Source organism: Neopsephotus bourkii, unplaced genomic scaffold (genome assembly GCF_033783945.1).
Source record: "Neopsephotus bourkii isolate Nb327-2 ecotype Australia unplaced genomic scaffold, CSIRO-AGI_Nbou_v1 NB_1037, whole genome shotgun sequence".
Taxonomy (NCBI): Eukaryota; Metazoa; Chordata; class Aves; order Psittaciformes; family Psittacidae; genus Neopsephotus; species Neopsephotus bourkii.
In genome coordinates, this window is record NW_026901526.1 from 2552523 (window position 1) to 2569647 (window position 17125).

The following is a 17125-nucleotide window of genomic DNA, read 5'->3' on the forward strand; positions in this document are numbered from 1 at the left end:
AAACCTGTACGCTATCAGATAATTCTCTTTAATTTCACTCACCAAGAATATTTTCATGCCTCATCAGGACAGTCTGGTAGATTTCTGTTTCTCTGAACCAGCTGGCCTCCTCGGTGGTAAAAAAAACTTTCACGGCTACCTTTTCGCCACGCCACTTTCCCATCCAGACTTCACCATAGCGACCTTTTCCAATCTGCTTTACCATCTGAATCTGTTTTGCAATTGTCCTTTGAACCTGTGAAATGCCAAGATGGGCAGTTACAGCTTGCTCAGCATTCACCTCCCTCCTTCTGCGCCTCCTTCCCGTGCTGCAAGCCTGTTGGAAAGGGGGATGCACAGCCACTGTAATGTAGATTTCAGTAAAGCACTGCAGCAGAGATGCTCCCTGTTTTCCCCGAACACAGAATGGGTGAAGCCATTCCTGCCATTGTGAAGAAGCCTTTCCATGCAATCCCAAAACACACCATGGCCTCTCAAGAAAGTAAATCAGTCTGTGTGAAGGAAGCATTGGCCAGCAATTCCTGAAATTTTTATTTTCCTGTGGGAGGTTGCTACTTTTGATGGAATTTTTTTGTTATTTCCAGAAAAGCTTTGACTGAAAACACTCCTGGCCACCCCAATGCATACCAAATTCCAAAAGGGTAGCTAACACATTTTTGATTAAAATGGGGATGTTTGTTACATGCTCAACACAACTAAGACTCAAGGCTAGGGCTCACAAGAGCCAAAAGCATATCACTGCTCCAGAACTAGCAAAATTACTCCCTAACACTTTGCCTGAAAATCCCATGGCTAATAATTTCAACATATATAAATTTGATGTTATGAACCTCAAACACTACTTACACAGGTAGAACCCATGTGCCTACATTAATTTTAATAGCCATCATTACACAGTAATAAGAAGTCAGATTTTTTTTTCTAAAGATATGGAAGAACAGCTTTAAATCTACCCTTTCTAGTACCTGTACCAGCTTTGACAATGGCCAAATTTTGAATTGATGCTAAAGTCAGACGTAGCATAAGCTATAGGCAGTGGTAGCATCAGGTCAATGTACTCGGCAGCATTGCAGAGGTATCGCTCATGAGGATGGCAGACTCCAGTATCGGATGGACTGATTCTACATTTAACAAGCTTTTATAACTACAAAATATCTTGGATAAATGAAGCCTCACAGGACTGGAGTATGCCCATGGATCACTGTCTCTAGAAGTCCAACAATAAAAACTCTAGTAAATGCTGCAACACAACCCACTGGTTTTCATACTTGACTCAGCCTAACCCTGGTATAACAAGGCATTAAAATGTCACCCTCTTGTTCTTCAGTATTGCCAGTTCAATCCACAGCTAATGACTTGGTTTTTCATCTGGCCCAAGCACTTGGCAAAATCTGGACAAACGCAAATTTGAGTTCTCTTGCTTTTGCCATGATTTGTATGCAATTTCAAGCAGTTTATTGCAGCAATTGTGCACTATCTAAATCCCTAGGAAAGCTCCATGTAATCCCAAATATTTTTGCAATCCTGGCTGACAGAAATGATCAAAACCTGATTTTAAAACCACTGTCTTTGTTATCTCTGGGAGGTCCAGAAGAAACTACCAGTTTGGTACTGGAGAGCAGGACTGACACAAGCCCACTGCAGCACGAATGTATGCCCAAAGATGAAATCAAAACCTATTAGGAAAGGTCTATTATAATTTATTTTGTAAATAATTACTTGTTTTCATATTAGGCAATTTAAAGAAGAAAAACATAGAGTGGCATTTATACAAAGCTATCTCAAAAGTCCCAGCCTTTTTCTTGTGGCATTTAAACAGAATTTTGTTTTTCCAGCCCTGTAATGCATTATTAGACTTCCAAGATGGTGGCTTCAGTGTCATTATTTTTGAATAATATCAGTGAAAGCCAGCAACAGAGATTAGCCTTAATTTTTTAAACTGATTTTCTTTTATACTCTCATATAGTGATTGAACAACAGTTATATTACATTGGAATTTTACTGTAACATTTTGTAATGTCATTTTAGCATTGTCGCTTTCTATTTTGCCCATTTAAAAAATGCATCCTGAACAATAATGCAGTTACATCAAATAATTTGTGTAAATATATGTAATGGCATCATAAAGTACATGGAATTACAATACTTAATGATGAAAAGTTCCTTATTAAATTACATTAAGAAAATGAAAACGCATTTCTGTTATGGGCTTTCAGGCGGCAGAATGCTATGTGAAGGTCCTTAACCTGGTTTTCTCTTGCTAGAACTGGTCAAATGATTTCCTATGAACAATTTATTTTATTTTAAGGAATTTAGCCCTTTCTTGAATCATACACTGATTACAATTTCTAAAACAAATTGGTTAATCAAAATTGTTGGGTGAACTGATTTCATGAGCATTCTGAATAATATGTTCATGTGAATTATTTACACTGAGTAGACTGGGGGGGGTGTTGTTTCTTTCTGTGTATTTTGCTGCTTGAGCTCTAGCTAAGGTTACATGGCCCTTGAACAGCCAGGTAAGGTTACATGGCCCTTTGTTTCCCCTCCCTAGCTGGAATCAATCCAATTACCCATTGTCTCTATTTTCCACATTCTATTTTTGTGATATTCAGCTAAATATGTTCAGCTATTTCAGATGAAAATTCAGACAAACCAACCTTTCGTAACATCAATATTTTGACCACAGAACTTCATACCTATGGCTGGGTTGCAGTCCCTTGAAAAGCGAAAATCATTGGGAAAGGAATTAGGAAGAAAGAACACAAAAAGGTAAAGAAAAAACTGTAATTCAGCAAACTCTTCATACAGACTGCAATAAATATCTCCAGTGCCTAATCTCCTTCTCCAGTTTTGCATGTGGATTCATGGGGGCAATAGCTTCATCCTACACTTCTTACTCTGTCAAGGCCAATGGGATTCTGCTTGCTTGCACAGACTTGATTGTGCACCCTGGCCTGTTGGCGCAAAGCCTTTATTTAGAACTAAATTTATTTTTGTCTTGGTTTAAAATTGATTGGCAGCATTTAACCTGCAGCAAACTTCTCTGTCAGAGGTACAAACAGGTCAGGAGAAAGGACGTTTGCTGAATGTCAAAGTATCAATAAAACCTTGGTTAATGCTTGGTTTTGGTATAATATTTGTACCCATTAGAATAAATGTTTTACACAGAAGGCAAATGTTACTGTTTAGCATAAAGTGACATTTTGTAATAAATCTGTGGCTTACTTTCCTGGAATAATAACTCTGGATGTTTTGCTCTGGTAAGAAATAATATAGTTGAAAACAAACTCTTCCACAATAAAGTCTAGAGCATTATTGCCAGGCACTTCCTATATATTTGTTTCAGACATCAACCCAGAAGTATTAATCTGAGCATTGCTAGCGAGCCTGTAGCAGTTATAGCTCTCTGGGAAATGAAGCAAACATCTATTACCAAGTGCAAAATTCATTATAGCTCTCCTTTTTCTTCAATGCCACAGAAAACCACTACTTAAAAGGAAAGTCTGGGGAAAAAAATGTATGCATTTTCACAGCCTTCAGGAAGAATACTTGGTCCAGAGGCTGCAAAGTCTCCAGGCTTGGGAGAGGACTCACAGAAGACAGAATGGTTTCTGCTTTATGGAGTACCGGCACAGCTCTGATGAGTACTGAGCAACAACCCGGCTGGGACACCACCTTGGCCATTAAAGCAGTTGATTAGCAGGTCAGTTTTTCTGCAAACTGCAAGAGTAACCTGGGGACACCAGCAATACCATACATCCCATCTTAACCAGCTCACAGGGACAGAGGAAGGTATAAAGAACAAGAAGCCACATTCAGCCTTCCTCAATCTTTTTTGTCTCACGGGCATCCTAGGATGAAGTATCAAGCCATGCACTGATATGAGATGCCTCAGGGCGCCTACTACCCACATGGGCTGCTGGAAACACATCCTCCAGAGAAGAACAACCAAGTTCCTACTGTTTGCTCTAAATTATTATACTATTTCTGTTACTACAAAAGGTAGAAGCACTAAGTGCAGACCAGGACCTTAGTGTGGCAGGCGCTAACCAAAAAAAACAAAGCAAAAAAAGAGCAAGAGCCCCTCACAATTAGATAAATTGTAATCACTCCCTAGGAATGCTAGAGGGACATTGGTATGGGATATGATAGAGCTTTCTTAAAGTCTAGACCTAAATGATGGAGAAAAATGACCATGGGTTTTCTATGTTCACCACCGGTCACAGCACCAGTTTGGCAGCCTGGCTTTTTCCTCAATAGCTTGTTAACTGTCAGAAAATTGGATTTTTAAAAAAGTCTGCACTTTATTTAAATGGGGCTCTAAGCATTTTCTCCTGTCAAAACAAATTGCGTTCAGTCAGGTTTTTGCCAACCACTTATCCTGTTGCTTAATTTTAAGGATTTGTAAAACCTCCAATTTTATTACTTCTTTAGGGTGCAGAAAAAAAACATGCGGGCAAAAACCAGATAGATAGTACACGGTACTTGGAAACTGGGCAAGATCTACAGTAATAGGAACAGTAAACTAATATTTTTGGGAGACAGGAAGGACACATCATCTCTGAAAAAAAGAAAATGAAATTAGTTCATTTTCTCAGAACAGTACTTTTAAATAAGTAACCTGGCTTTTTTGTTTTGTTTTGTTTTGTTTCAGTACTAAAAGCAACAATGACCCCTAGAAACAGAAGTGTTTTGCCACAGAAGGCGAAACTTCTGCCTTTTCAGCAGGTGAGTTCAAGTTCAGTCATTCTGTAGTCAGTTCAGAAATAATCACAAACTCCATCCCTGTGCCTTTAACCTTTGAGATGACAAGGGAAAATAATTCACTCTTGAATTCTGAATGCACAGTGAAGTCTACACATAAAAAGGTTCCCAGTTTGATGAATTACAGTTCCTTTATATAAAGACGGTGTGTCAATGTTTGAAACGCTATTGTGTGTTGCACATAAAAAGCAAGAAAATAAGATCGGTCTGCCAGATGCTGTCTTGTACACTGGAGCAAATCCTGATGAACTTTTGTGAACTCTATTAACCTGTACTTTCTCTATGGTATCTAAAATAAGAAATGAGCTGAGGTAAAAAAACACTCTTTAGCTTTTCTGGTGTAGTCTGCATGAAAGAACAGTCTCCAGCTTTCTAAAGCAGCTGTTCTTCAGCTTAAATCCTTTTCATTTCTGGGACAGGAAAAAAAAAAACAACCTAAAATAGCAAATGAGGACACACAAATGTATTTTCTTCTGCCTCATTTTGTCTTCCTCTACTCATTCTTCTTGCCTTTTAAACTTGCTCTGAGATAATATTGCTTTCTTACCAGGAGAGGGAGTCCGGAGCCGCTCCCTGAGCTCTGGGACTGCTCAATCAAATCCTTCAGGGACTCTCCAGGGGGAATGTAGGTTTCATCCTGCTCCAACCCAATGCTGTAGTGGGGCCTCGTCTCTTGGCGCTTGTATCTGCCATTTTACATGGAAGTGAAATTAGCTTTGAATACAATGAACACATGTGAAATGAATAATGCACACGGACCTCCACGTCTGCTTCATTCATAGACTCGCAGCTTCCTCTGCTTCCCTGGGGAATGTGCTGGACTTACTGCCCAAAACTTTCTATTTTATTTTTAGCAATGTTTGATGCTTTCAGTATAAAACTCAAAGACTGTGCAATCTGGTGTAAGTTTGCAAAGAAACCAAATGTTTTTCTTTCAGAAATGTAAATACATTTAAAACACAGACTAAGAAATACCCAGTTTTATTTTACTGACTGCAGTGGATCTTTCAAGAGCTAGAGGAGGTAAGGTCATGGGATTTGGACTATTTAAAAAATGGAACAGATTGTTTAAACATAATGCACATAGAATTCTATGACATTCCAGACATATTTATTTACATTCCTGTATCCCTCTCTTTTTTATGATCAGTTCTTTGCCACGTAAAACACATTTAGAAGCCTTAGGTTTATTTCCCCTATCTAAAATTTGTCCTGTGGCTTTCTTACACTCAGTAAAGAATAACCTGTGCTTCTACCTGAATGGATTTTTAGGATGTTTGGCAAAAGATGCTGTATGAAATACATTTCACAGGTATACCTGCGACTAGGGTGAATAAAATACATTTTTCCTCATAATAAAATTACAGATTTCCATTTCTTTTCCTTAAGGTCAACTTCAATTTTTTTCAAATTCCTAAGTCTATAACAAGATAAATGTTGGGAGGAACATTAACAAGCTGGTAAAATATTCTTTACTTACCTGAAGTAGCAGAATATGATGATAAGCACCAGAAGAATACTGCAAACAGTCACCGAGATCAGCAGGGCCTTATGGTGAATGTTTCCTTCAGCAAAGTCTGGAATTAAAACCAGGAAGGTGGAAAATTTGGAAAGGGAGGTGGTACAAAGTCAGTATTAAGAGACACACACACCTTCAAAAGTGCAGCAAACATGATTTCCTCTCTTTTCTGCCAAAGTCCTGTGCAAGATACACCTGGCTTCCCCAGGTATTTTGTACTCTTCCTCTTTGACCCTCACTGATCAGGGCAGAAGCAGCACCTCCAAAAGCCTATTTGTCTTTTCAGCCCTCAATAAGGCAAAACATTGCCTTGATCTGCAAGATCTGTTTGACTCTGAATGAAAAATCAATTAAGACCTGTAGCTCTGTATCTTAACCTAAGTGATCAGCCAGGACATAGTAAAATTACTGCCTCTGTGTTAAATCACTCTTACTAAGTAGCATCCTATCAAGCAGTTAATGTAAAAAAATTAATAATTGCATTTATCCTAGGAGAGAAGACACAGAGGACCATCTAGCCCCTAAGAAAGGAGACCACAAGAGGCCTTGAAAGTATCTTTCCATCACTGCAGAATAATCTGTCTCTTGGATCCTGTTTTAAACACCTGAGCAGGAATTTTTCTCCTCCATTCACTTTATAGCAGCACTGTGTGCCAGCAAGTCCTTCCTATGCTCATGGGCAAAACTATCCTTCCAGCAGCTATTCTGTAAAACACTTTGAAAATTAAATGTGTCAAATAACCTGTAAAAATGCCATTATGTAAAAACGATTACAGCGTTTTGGTCAATCTTTGCATGGGAGACTCATATTCTCCTTTAAAGTATACCATTAATCTCCAAATTTGTATTCCTAACTCAGGCGAATCTGACCTTCATGCATCCTCTTCTGCTGAGAACCAGAGAAACCTAGCACTATTTCTCTTTAACCTCCCCTGCCCTCCAAAATCTCAGAACTATGGTACTGTAGCATGTAGGTACACATAACACCCTCACAGAGTTGCTATCTGATATAATGCAAATAAGGATGATGTTTTCTGAAGCTCTTCCAGCCTTGCATCTTCCACACTAATACCCAACACATTGTAATATGCAAGAAATCTATCCTTACCAACTCATCCTGGAACAGCACTATTACATTTCAGATTTACAAGGGTAATGAGAAGAGATTCCTAGGGGACTCTTGGTTCACTGTCAGGCTCTTTTACTTTTAAGATCCAGTTTCTCCTTCTGTTTTTGCACCCAAACTATTTCTTTCCTTCCCCTTTCCACTACAAACAGAGATTACCTACCAACACACCTTTTGATCACACTGGTCATGTTGTAACCTGCCATTCCCTGCTCCCGGAGCATTAAAAATATAAACATTCAAGACACAGCTGATGCCTTTGAAAGGGGACACTGACACGATGTCTATCAGGAAAACAGTGAAGCCCATCATTCTCCCTGCCACAGCACATTTCTCCCTGGCCTGCCACTCCAAGTGGGCTGTGAGCCGAAACTGAGAGCCCACTGGGGAATCCAGACCTCTCCCACGGAGGCTGCTCAGCAGGGCTAAGGGCTCTAGTTCACGCTTTGTAAGCAGCATGGGTTGGCCAGCCATTTCCATCTAAAATGTGTGGTTTGTAACAGTTTAAGATGTTGCAGCCCATCACCTGGGGATGAACACAGCACACATACCGTGGAGTACTGTGTGCAGTTCTGGTGTCCTCAACATAAAAAGGACATGGATCTGTTGGAAGAAGTCCAGAGGAGGGCCACGAGAATGATCAGGGGACTGGAGCACCTCCCATATGAAGATAGGCTGAGAAAGTTGGGGCTGTTCAGCCTGGAGAAGAGAAGGCTGCGTGGAGACTTCATAGCAGCCTTCCAGCATCTGAAGGGGGCCTATAGGGATGCTGGGGATGGACTCTTCATTAGGGACTGTAGTGATAGGACAAGGGGTAACGGGTTAAAACTTAAACAGGGGAAGTTTAGATTGGATATAAGGAGGAAATTCTTCCCTGTTAGGGTGGTGAGGCACTGGAATAGATTGTCCAGGGGGGTTGTGAATACTCCATCCCTGGCAGTGTTCAAGGGCAGGTTGGATGAGGCCTTGGGTGATATGGTTTAGAACGAGGTGTCCCTGCCCATGGCAGGGCAGTTGGAACTTGATGATCTTAAGGTCCTTTCCAACCTTAACTATTCTATGATTCTATGATACTGGGATTCTGTACTTGAGAAGAACCCGGATATCTGTCAACAGCAAGGCTTTTACCATTTCACAGAATAAGCCATGATGGAAGATGGGCTTTTATGCTTAGCAGTAATGAAAGCTGATGTCAGATGCAGAGGGCACAATTAAGATCTTGTTCACATTTGTGTATGCTAGACATTATAGCCAAAGAAGTCTGTGCACAGTCACAGAAGTCTGTGCATTTACACAGACACGAAGTGTTGCACTACCAGAACTTGTAAAGCACCCATACGGTGTGTGCCTGAGTATGTACACTCAGGAGAGGGATGATAATGATGCTGAAATCTTGAATCAAATTCCAGACATATTTAGGGTTTAAATGATTCACACTCTGTGCTCAATGTGTAGCTCTCCAACTTCAGACTCCAGCATTGCCAGATTTTTTGATACCTAAATGCAATTGTGTGAAGCAAGTACAAGGCAGCATGCAAGACATAAAGGAACATGTCTTGATCTGCGTGCTGTGAGCAGCTAATGCAGACTCCAGTAACAGCGATGCTTACACTCTTGCAGCAGGTGATGTCCCCTATAGCTAACACATGACCACTACCAATGGTTCAATGTGCACAGCATGGGTATGCAACTGGCTCTCACAGGAGAGAATAACTTCCATATGTCTTTATTTGGCTATGTATGATGAGACGCAATAGGGATAAGTGAGCTGTTGTCTCACCTTTTAAATATTCCCTGCATTTTCAAAGCATTTGGCAGAATGTCATTTGCTTGGTCACCTGAGGACTTCATAAACCCATTGGCACATGGACAACACAAGACTAAAAGCATGCCCCCATTCTTACACGAGCAACATCTGTTTGTTCTGCTGAACTGAGCCAGGCTGGTGTTGCTGGAGACCAACTCCTTTCTCCTCCTACAGCCCAAGCTGTTCTCTAGAGAGCATAGGACAAACCTCCCTTTCCTGGCACCTCCTTGACCATGCAGAGGGATGGGGAGGCTCAGCTTTGAGTCCACTTAATCACTGGCTCATGGGCTCCGTGGCAAAGGTAGTAGTGGGTACCAGTCAGTGTCAGTTTGTGTGACAGAGACACTCTGTCTTTAAGAACAGCAATACTTTACTTTCTAGTGTTATGTTACTTGGCAACTGCAATGTGCCAAGCAGCAGGGTTATGAGAATAAGCAGTAGCTTCCACGGAGGCAGCAGTGAGCAATTGCAGTGTGGGGGAGGGGGGTGTGCAAAACAAACATTCAGTAGCTTTGGGAAGCTTCTTCACATACCTCAACTGGCCAATAACAGCAAAGCCCAGCAAATTGCACGTTAGCAGTTTTATGTTGTACAAAAATGGTGGCGTGTGCTGGTGTCAATGGTGAGCAGCACAGAAAGGGAGAGAAGGCCACAAAAGGAAGGTCTTTGGTGATACCAAGCTGCCTCTCAGTTATTTTCCTGTGATTTCCCCCTCCTCCATCACTTGATCCCCTCACTCTCCCATACACAAGACCATGCTGAGAAGTGCACTGAAAATGCCACCCAGCAGGTTCAAGGGAGAAGTCAGCATATCAAAGGGCGAGGAGGTTCTCTTCCCTCCCCAGTTCACAATGTTACAGTTATCCAAGTAAAAACTGCAGTGAAATCTGAGGCGTGGAGACTGTGTGCACACATCAAACCCCATCATTCCTCCAATCATTCCCTTGACCATTCATCACAAGCTCTACAGGCAGGGAGCCAGACACGGTGGCACCACTACTTCTGCTTATATAGGCTTTAAATCAGTAAAGACATATTTCTCCTTTTGACTGGTCTCAGCCTTCACTTTTGCTGGGATTTCCAGGAATATCTTTTATTGTTTAAAGCAAAGGTGCTATATCAGACCCAATTAAGACTTTCATTTCCTTAATAAGACAGATGTACAGCTGGGATGAGGACTTCATGGTCTCTCTGGGGGTATTTTATCCTGCTAGTTCTGTATAAAGATGAATTCAAAATTTAGGCTTAGCTGTTGTTTCTTCCATCCTGCTTAACAAGCCTTGCTTTGATCAGCATTAATTCTTCTAGGTCCCAGTCTCATGTATGTGGTCCTGTTTCCTTTTCATGGTGGGGGAGTGAGTAGGGGGATGAGGGTAAAACCCACTTTCCAGTACAAGCCAGGTCTGGAAAAGAACTTTGGGAACGTAAGTGACTTGCCTTTGTGATGTTACCTTGGTGCATAGGTTAATTTGCAGTTCAGCAACCTCTGACCTGCAGCTGCATGCTCTCCCTAGACTGTTTCCCATGTGATATGACCTCGGACACAAGCTCATCGGAAGCCAAATTTCTGTTTGCTTTTAAATGCTGAGGAGCATACATATTTTCATGGAATCCTGGAGGTCAGAAGGCTGTTCCTAGAAGCTTGTTTTTAAGCTCATCTTCTCTTTCTTTGTACTTACAGTTTATGTTAAATTTGATAGACAATTCTAAAAGTACTCAATCACAGCCTGATCTAAATGTTTCCAATAGAAACAATGCTCACAGACACAGCACTTGGTACTGGCAGTAGCATGTATTTGAAAACTGTATTTGTACCTGGTTGCAGTGAAAACTATGGCTTTTCTCTGAGATTTCAGATTAGGGCACAGCAATGACAAATTAAAACAGGCCTGGCACCAAGAACAATGCATTTGCTTAAGGCCTTAGTAGAGGTGCTGACTTTAGCCCTGTCAAGCCACATTAATGAAGCAGTTCCTGAAATGTATTTTCATTATATACTAGGAGGATACCAGTAGTGGAAAGCATATTTTAAACAGAAGTCTTCAGAATATGTTGAGTGAATACAACACCTTTTGTTTGTCCTGCTAAATAGACAACTTTGCAACACAGAGCCGGTAGAATGCTGTTCCAAATCTATGAAATTTTTCTTTCAACAAATATTCTCTCTGCTGTTTTATGGGTCTGCCACCATGGTGCCTAAACACACAGAGCAAAATCAACATTGATCCAAACAGCTTCTGCCACTACCAAAAGCTTGTTTTATTACTTTCTGTGTAAGTAGCAGAGAGTATTGCCAAATAACTAAAATCTTAATAAGGCAGATGTCTAGTGTTAGGCATTGGTTCAGTATTTTTAAGTAGTTTCAGTGTAGAATAAACTCAGTCAGCAGCAGCAAGAAATCACGGCAGTGTCTTCCTAACTAAAATTACATTTATTGATATCCTAAGTATGAACAAATATTGACTTCTTTTTAGAGCTTCTCTCTCAGTCCGAAGAACTTTTTGAAACGAAAAAACCAACAAAGTAGTACATAACTCTTATGTTGGAAGTCAAGAACTTTATGAGGTTTCACTGACTTAACGGCTTGCTAGTAAACAGTGAAATATTTACATACTACTCTCCATAGGTTTGGTTTTGCAGCCCATCTGTGCAGAATTTCATAGGCATGAAGGGAACAGCTTACAGGAGTGAAAGCTTTCTCTAAGCATGCTTTTGTGTAAGTATCTGCTGATTGCAGATTTTCAACTCAGAACATCGTGATTACAAACTATCCTGCAACCTTGAACTGACTCTCGCAGACTAATCTCCATGCTGACCACTTCAAATCTTGGCCATTGCTCCCAGTGCCAAGAGTTTATTATGGATGAGCTTACAGTTACTTTGGAATACATTTCTATGAAATTTATCTGCAACAGCCAGCCAAACTAGTTTTACAAACTTTCAGGAAGTGATGTTTAAACAAGCAAGCGAAAAAGGTATAATCTTGCCCCAGAATCTACTAAGTTAGTAAACATTCATTTGCATGGGCTCTTCCCCTACATTCTGTTTTCAGCTGCATTTTTCATGTAGAAAAACTACTTCAGTGACTAATTATTGTGCTAGTGCTAGATATCAGGTCTTTCATATAAGAAAAGCTTAATGGTCTTCAGTCAACCTGAAGACCTGGACCCAGATGTGTGCGGAGTTGTGAACAGTAATGCACGTTGCAGGGACTAGAAATAAGATTCAATTTTTTTTCAGGTTAATAACGTACATAGCAAAAGGCATCCTCTGCCATGACAAACAAAAGCCTTTGGGATAATCACTGATAGCCAGCAGGCCTGTGCTAGGATAGAATTGTGTAACTAACGCATCTGGTGCTCAATGCATGCATGCAACAGATATAATACCAAGTATCAGCAACCATGGGTCAGGGCACTGCAACCCACATCCCCTACAGGAATTCAGCAACACTGTTTAATGCAGTTTATCTTTCTAATAATGTGCAGTTGAAGGGGGGTGCTTTGAGTTTCGGCTTTGTTTCTTCCTAAGGCACAAAGAGAAACAGCAGGAAAAGGTCAGTTCGGTACTGGTACCTCCCCTTACCTCGAGTTTTCAGTGGTGGCAGTGTAGGGTGAAGGTGTTTGTTACAGAAATCTTGGCCTGTGCAACATTCAATAGATCTTCTTTGGTGTGGAATAGGAGTGTCCTGCAACAAACAATTTGATAGAAAGTAAAGTAATTACCTATGTTGTACATACACATCATCGTTCTGGCACTTGACAAAAAGATGCCCTTGTTAGCTGGACTGCAGTCTGTCGCAGATTTCTAGGATGTGCAGAGTAAGGATATTTGCCACTGAACCTATCCAGCAACATTTCATCCAGATAATGAAGAGATCCATTCACCCCTAATTGATTTCTGTTAGTGTCTTAGTGCTGCAAAAGGGACTGAGTGTTTCTAATGGTGCAATTATTAGAACTGTGAAAGTGACATGAATCCATCAGTTAGATTTGTATTTAAAAAATAAGTTAACATGAGTATTCAAAACAGTTTAGCCAGAATAATATTGACATTTCTGTGGACTAATTTAGCTGTCACTTCTACTCTAATGGGAAGCTGGGTAAAATACCTTTCATGGACCTTGATGGTTAGACTGTTCCTGTACTCACGTAGAATCGTTTAAGGTTAATGCTAGAAAAGACAAACACTTTACAGCGACCTTACTCCACTGCCCATAGCCATTCCACTGCTGCAGTAGTCACCAGGTGGTCACTGCACCTGAAGGGAATTTCTGGCACCAGAAATCAAAAAACTAAAGTACAGCTTCATGTAAGACATGAAGATTGTTGTGGTCCATCAGATAACATCCTAACTAATTTTAGCTACCATGGACACTTCAGGAATTAGACTGCATTTCTCTAAATTTGAACTTCCTCTGAGCTGGACTGTTACTAGTAACAGCAGTGCCAAAACCCAAAACTTACTGTTACAAGCAGCTATAATATCACCATTCAGGGATTTAAATTCACTCTTCTCAGCAATCAGTGCAGAACAACTATTACGCAATCATAGAGTGGTTTGAATTGGAAAGAACCTTAAAGCTCATGTAGTTCCACCCCCATCTGCCATGGGCAGGGACACCTTCCACTAGATCAAGTTGCTCAAAGCCCCATTCAACCTGGCCTTAAATACTGACAAGGATGGGGCATCCACAAATTCTTTGGGCAACCTGTTCCAATGTTTCATCACCCTCACAGTAAACAACAACTTCCCTACATCTACTCTGAATTTCTCCTCTTTCACTTTATAGCCATTATCCCTTCCCCTATTACTACCTATCAACCAAATAAACGGAAGTGAAAAATATGGACATAGTAATATCTGTTGACTGCACTTCAATTGAAAGCTGTCAAAAAGCCAAGCAATGCTGGCAGCAAATGCTTTCTTACCCGACACTGGAAGTCAGAGCCCTCTAATCCAAGACATCCCTTAGTGACTAAATGTCCACCGGACTCATCTTCTTCTATTATGGTAAAGCAGTAGCCATCAGTACTGAGGATTGGAAAGAATAAATCAGGAAAAAAACCTTTGAAGTGAAATATATGCTGCTGAATATAGTCTTAAACTTTGTTCCTTGCAAGGCAAATCTGCCATTAACAAATTGATGTACTAAGGCAGGCTGTATGACTCAGGAACCCAAGGCAACCTACCTCTCAGTGCAGTCCAACAGCCTACAGCCTGTGGACCAGCTCTTGCACACACAAAGGAAGCTCTGCCTTAGGAGTTCACACTTACCTTTCCAACATTCAACACCTATAAACACCACTAACAAACATCTCAATTCTCTGCCTATGGTCATTAGTGTGTTAAGACTTGGGAGACCTATATAAATGCAAGCATCAACACTACAGCAGGTCTACCTTGTGTGTGGGGGGAACAAGGCATGAGTATTTGCACCACGGTGAAGACCCGAAGAAGGAAACATTTTTGAGGTACTAAATACAAAATATTATTAAGAGTGATTTGTGATTCTTGTTTTAACAGTATTACAAACTGCAACACTCTTGTGTATGAGTCCTTGAGTTATTATCAACACCCTTCATAACTGTTTACTTGGGTTATAAGGCTGAAGTGATCCATAACGATTCCGTTTACAAGAACATGCACCAGGAGGACAAGTATACTAACAGATGACTAGATGGTGCTAGTGATAAATGTCCTTCTTCAATGAAGGTCAAATGCCTGAATGCTATGGAAAGAGGGGGAGAAAGGCACAAAAAGGGTGTCTGCATTTTACTGAGATTGCTGTACATTGATTTCTCTGCACTCTGAGGGAGATACACACCATGTGCAAGAAACAGAAATTGACTTGCAGGAAGAGGAACCAAAAAATAAAGAAAAAATATTCAATATAAGACATTTAAGTAATATAAAAATAAAATATTCTGTTATTTCCCCAGGAAAATAACACTGTTATTATGTGCAATGAGTATTTTTCAGAAGAGAAGAAACAAACTCAGTTAAACCAAGGAAATAAAAAGAAAAAAGGATTAGAAAACTGAAAGACAGCAAAATTTCAGATTATTTGTTCCTTATTTGAATGAAAGGAGAATCTAACAGAGCTATAACAGCAAAGGCAATGAAGATTAGGAAACTAGAGGCACAGCTACACATGTAAGAGATAAACACAATTTGTAAGTATTAACTACATGACAGGCTGATGCTGGATAGGATCATGTCAAATATTTGCAGTGGCATATTTTTATATTAGTGGTGCAGGGTCTAGCCATAGTAAGCTTATTACTTCAAATAATAATCTATCATGGGTTATTGACTTCTGGATTTGAAAAGTAACCAGTTTGTCAGACAAGCAAGAGATGACTTCTACACGTCTTTGACATTGTGCATATGAGTAACGCAAAGGAGACAGCAACCCTTCTGGATAACAACCACCTTGATTTCATTGCTTAAGCTTAAAAGATAGGAACAATAGGATTGCCAAGAAAAGACACTGTAAGGAATCCATTAGAGCAGAATATTAGATTAGATTACATTTTATTTGTTTGCATGGTGCCTTTTGATTCAAAGCAATGAGTAAGTTTAACCCAGGGGACAGAGTAACAAAACAATAAATTGCAATCAAGTGAAACACAAAAATGAACTCCACGGCTAACTGTCCCCAGCAAAACCAAAACAGTTCACCAGAGGAAAGCAAGAGAAGGAAAAGTCAGATTGTTTGCAAAAGAGGGGGGGGGGGGGGAAGAAGCAGGGAAGTATGCAGCTTTATTTTTTTTTTCTGTCTTCCACAGAATACTGATTCTTAGCTCATTTCTGAAAGTTAAACTCAGGCTCCTCAAGCATTTCAGTCCCTCTGAAAATTTTACCCCAATTTTAAAAAGACAAACAAAATTAAGACTGGATAGGGCAAAACGGAAAAGTTATTTGCTTCAACAATAAGGATAAATCACGTTCTTTACAGACAATGGAAGAGTAATGAAGGATAAGCATGAGACGAAAATAGCAATGCTGAGCAGAATAAACACTGGTACCACTTGTTTGCACCTCTAAGGAAAGAATAAACCAGAAAGTTTTCATGCAATGTAAGAACTCATTATTATATTGAAAATATCTCGGGTGTTTTAGGCAAGAAGTAGAAGTGACTCTTCTTAAAAGAAATAAGTATCTGCTTCCCCCCTTCTGCCCCTGACCTGTTCTCCTGGTTCACAGGATGTCAGATGGACCACATGCTGCAAGTAAAGAGCAGGGCATACCCCTGCTGTTTGATTACCTCACACCTGGTCTATGATAGAAATGAAACTGTTCTTACTATTATAACAACTCAAAACCAAGTCAGATCAGCCTGCATCATCTCCAATTCTATGTTTATTTTGTCGACTGTATAAATAGTAACATATGCACCTTGCTGATACATGCAAACCAAGATGAAAAACATATTCTCCACTTCCTAGCAAAGATTAGTAGTATAGAATTATTTCTTAAACTGTGTAATTTGAATACTGTGTAATTCGTTTCTACAAATGAAGCATAGAAAAGGAACTCAACCTGATGTTACTGAATACATCCAGGTACACATCCACTAGCCTCCACTACACTAAAGCAACATCTTCTTAGAGTATGGTGGAGGAGAATGATTAAATACATTTTGGATGTGATCACTAGTAAGCACATATTTGGTATGCCACATATTTGCCAAGACAAATGCGAGCAAAACAGAGGGAGCTGAGTTAACAGAGGAAATACTGACAGACACTGATGTAGAAGGTGCTGCTGTAATTACAGATTACCCAAAAGAAAAAGGCGATCTTAATGGAGACCTTTACTGAATGTCAGAAGAGAGGAACAGAGGCCAACAGCTTTGCAGCTGCTCACACAGATGTCCTCACTGGCCAACAGCCATTTCTCA

General features: G+C 40.1%; 1 protein-coding gene across 4 annotated transcripts in view; it reads right to left on the bottom strand.

Annotated features, from left to right (window-relative positions):
• Positions 1–17125, bottom strand: part of BMPR1B (bone morphogenetic protein receptor type 1B) — a 191160-nt gene that overhangs the window by 7285 nt on the left and 166750 nt on the right. For all 4 annotated transcript variants that reach the window (XM_061360953.1, XM_061360954.1, XM_061360952.1 and 1 more), the window contains 5 exons: positions 14151–14253; positions 12805–12907; positions 6248–6344; positions 5315–5453; positions 43–235 (listed from right to left, as the gene is read on the bottom strand). In XM_061360953.1, the coding sequence (XP_061216937.1) occupies positions 43–235; positions 5315–5453; positions 6248–6344; positions 12805–12907; positions 14151–14253 (635 nt within the window). The remainder of the gene's footprint in view (positions 1–42; positions 236–5314; positions 5454–6247; positions 6345–12804; positions 12908–14150; positions 14254–17125) is intronic.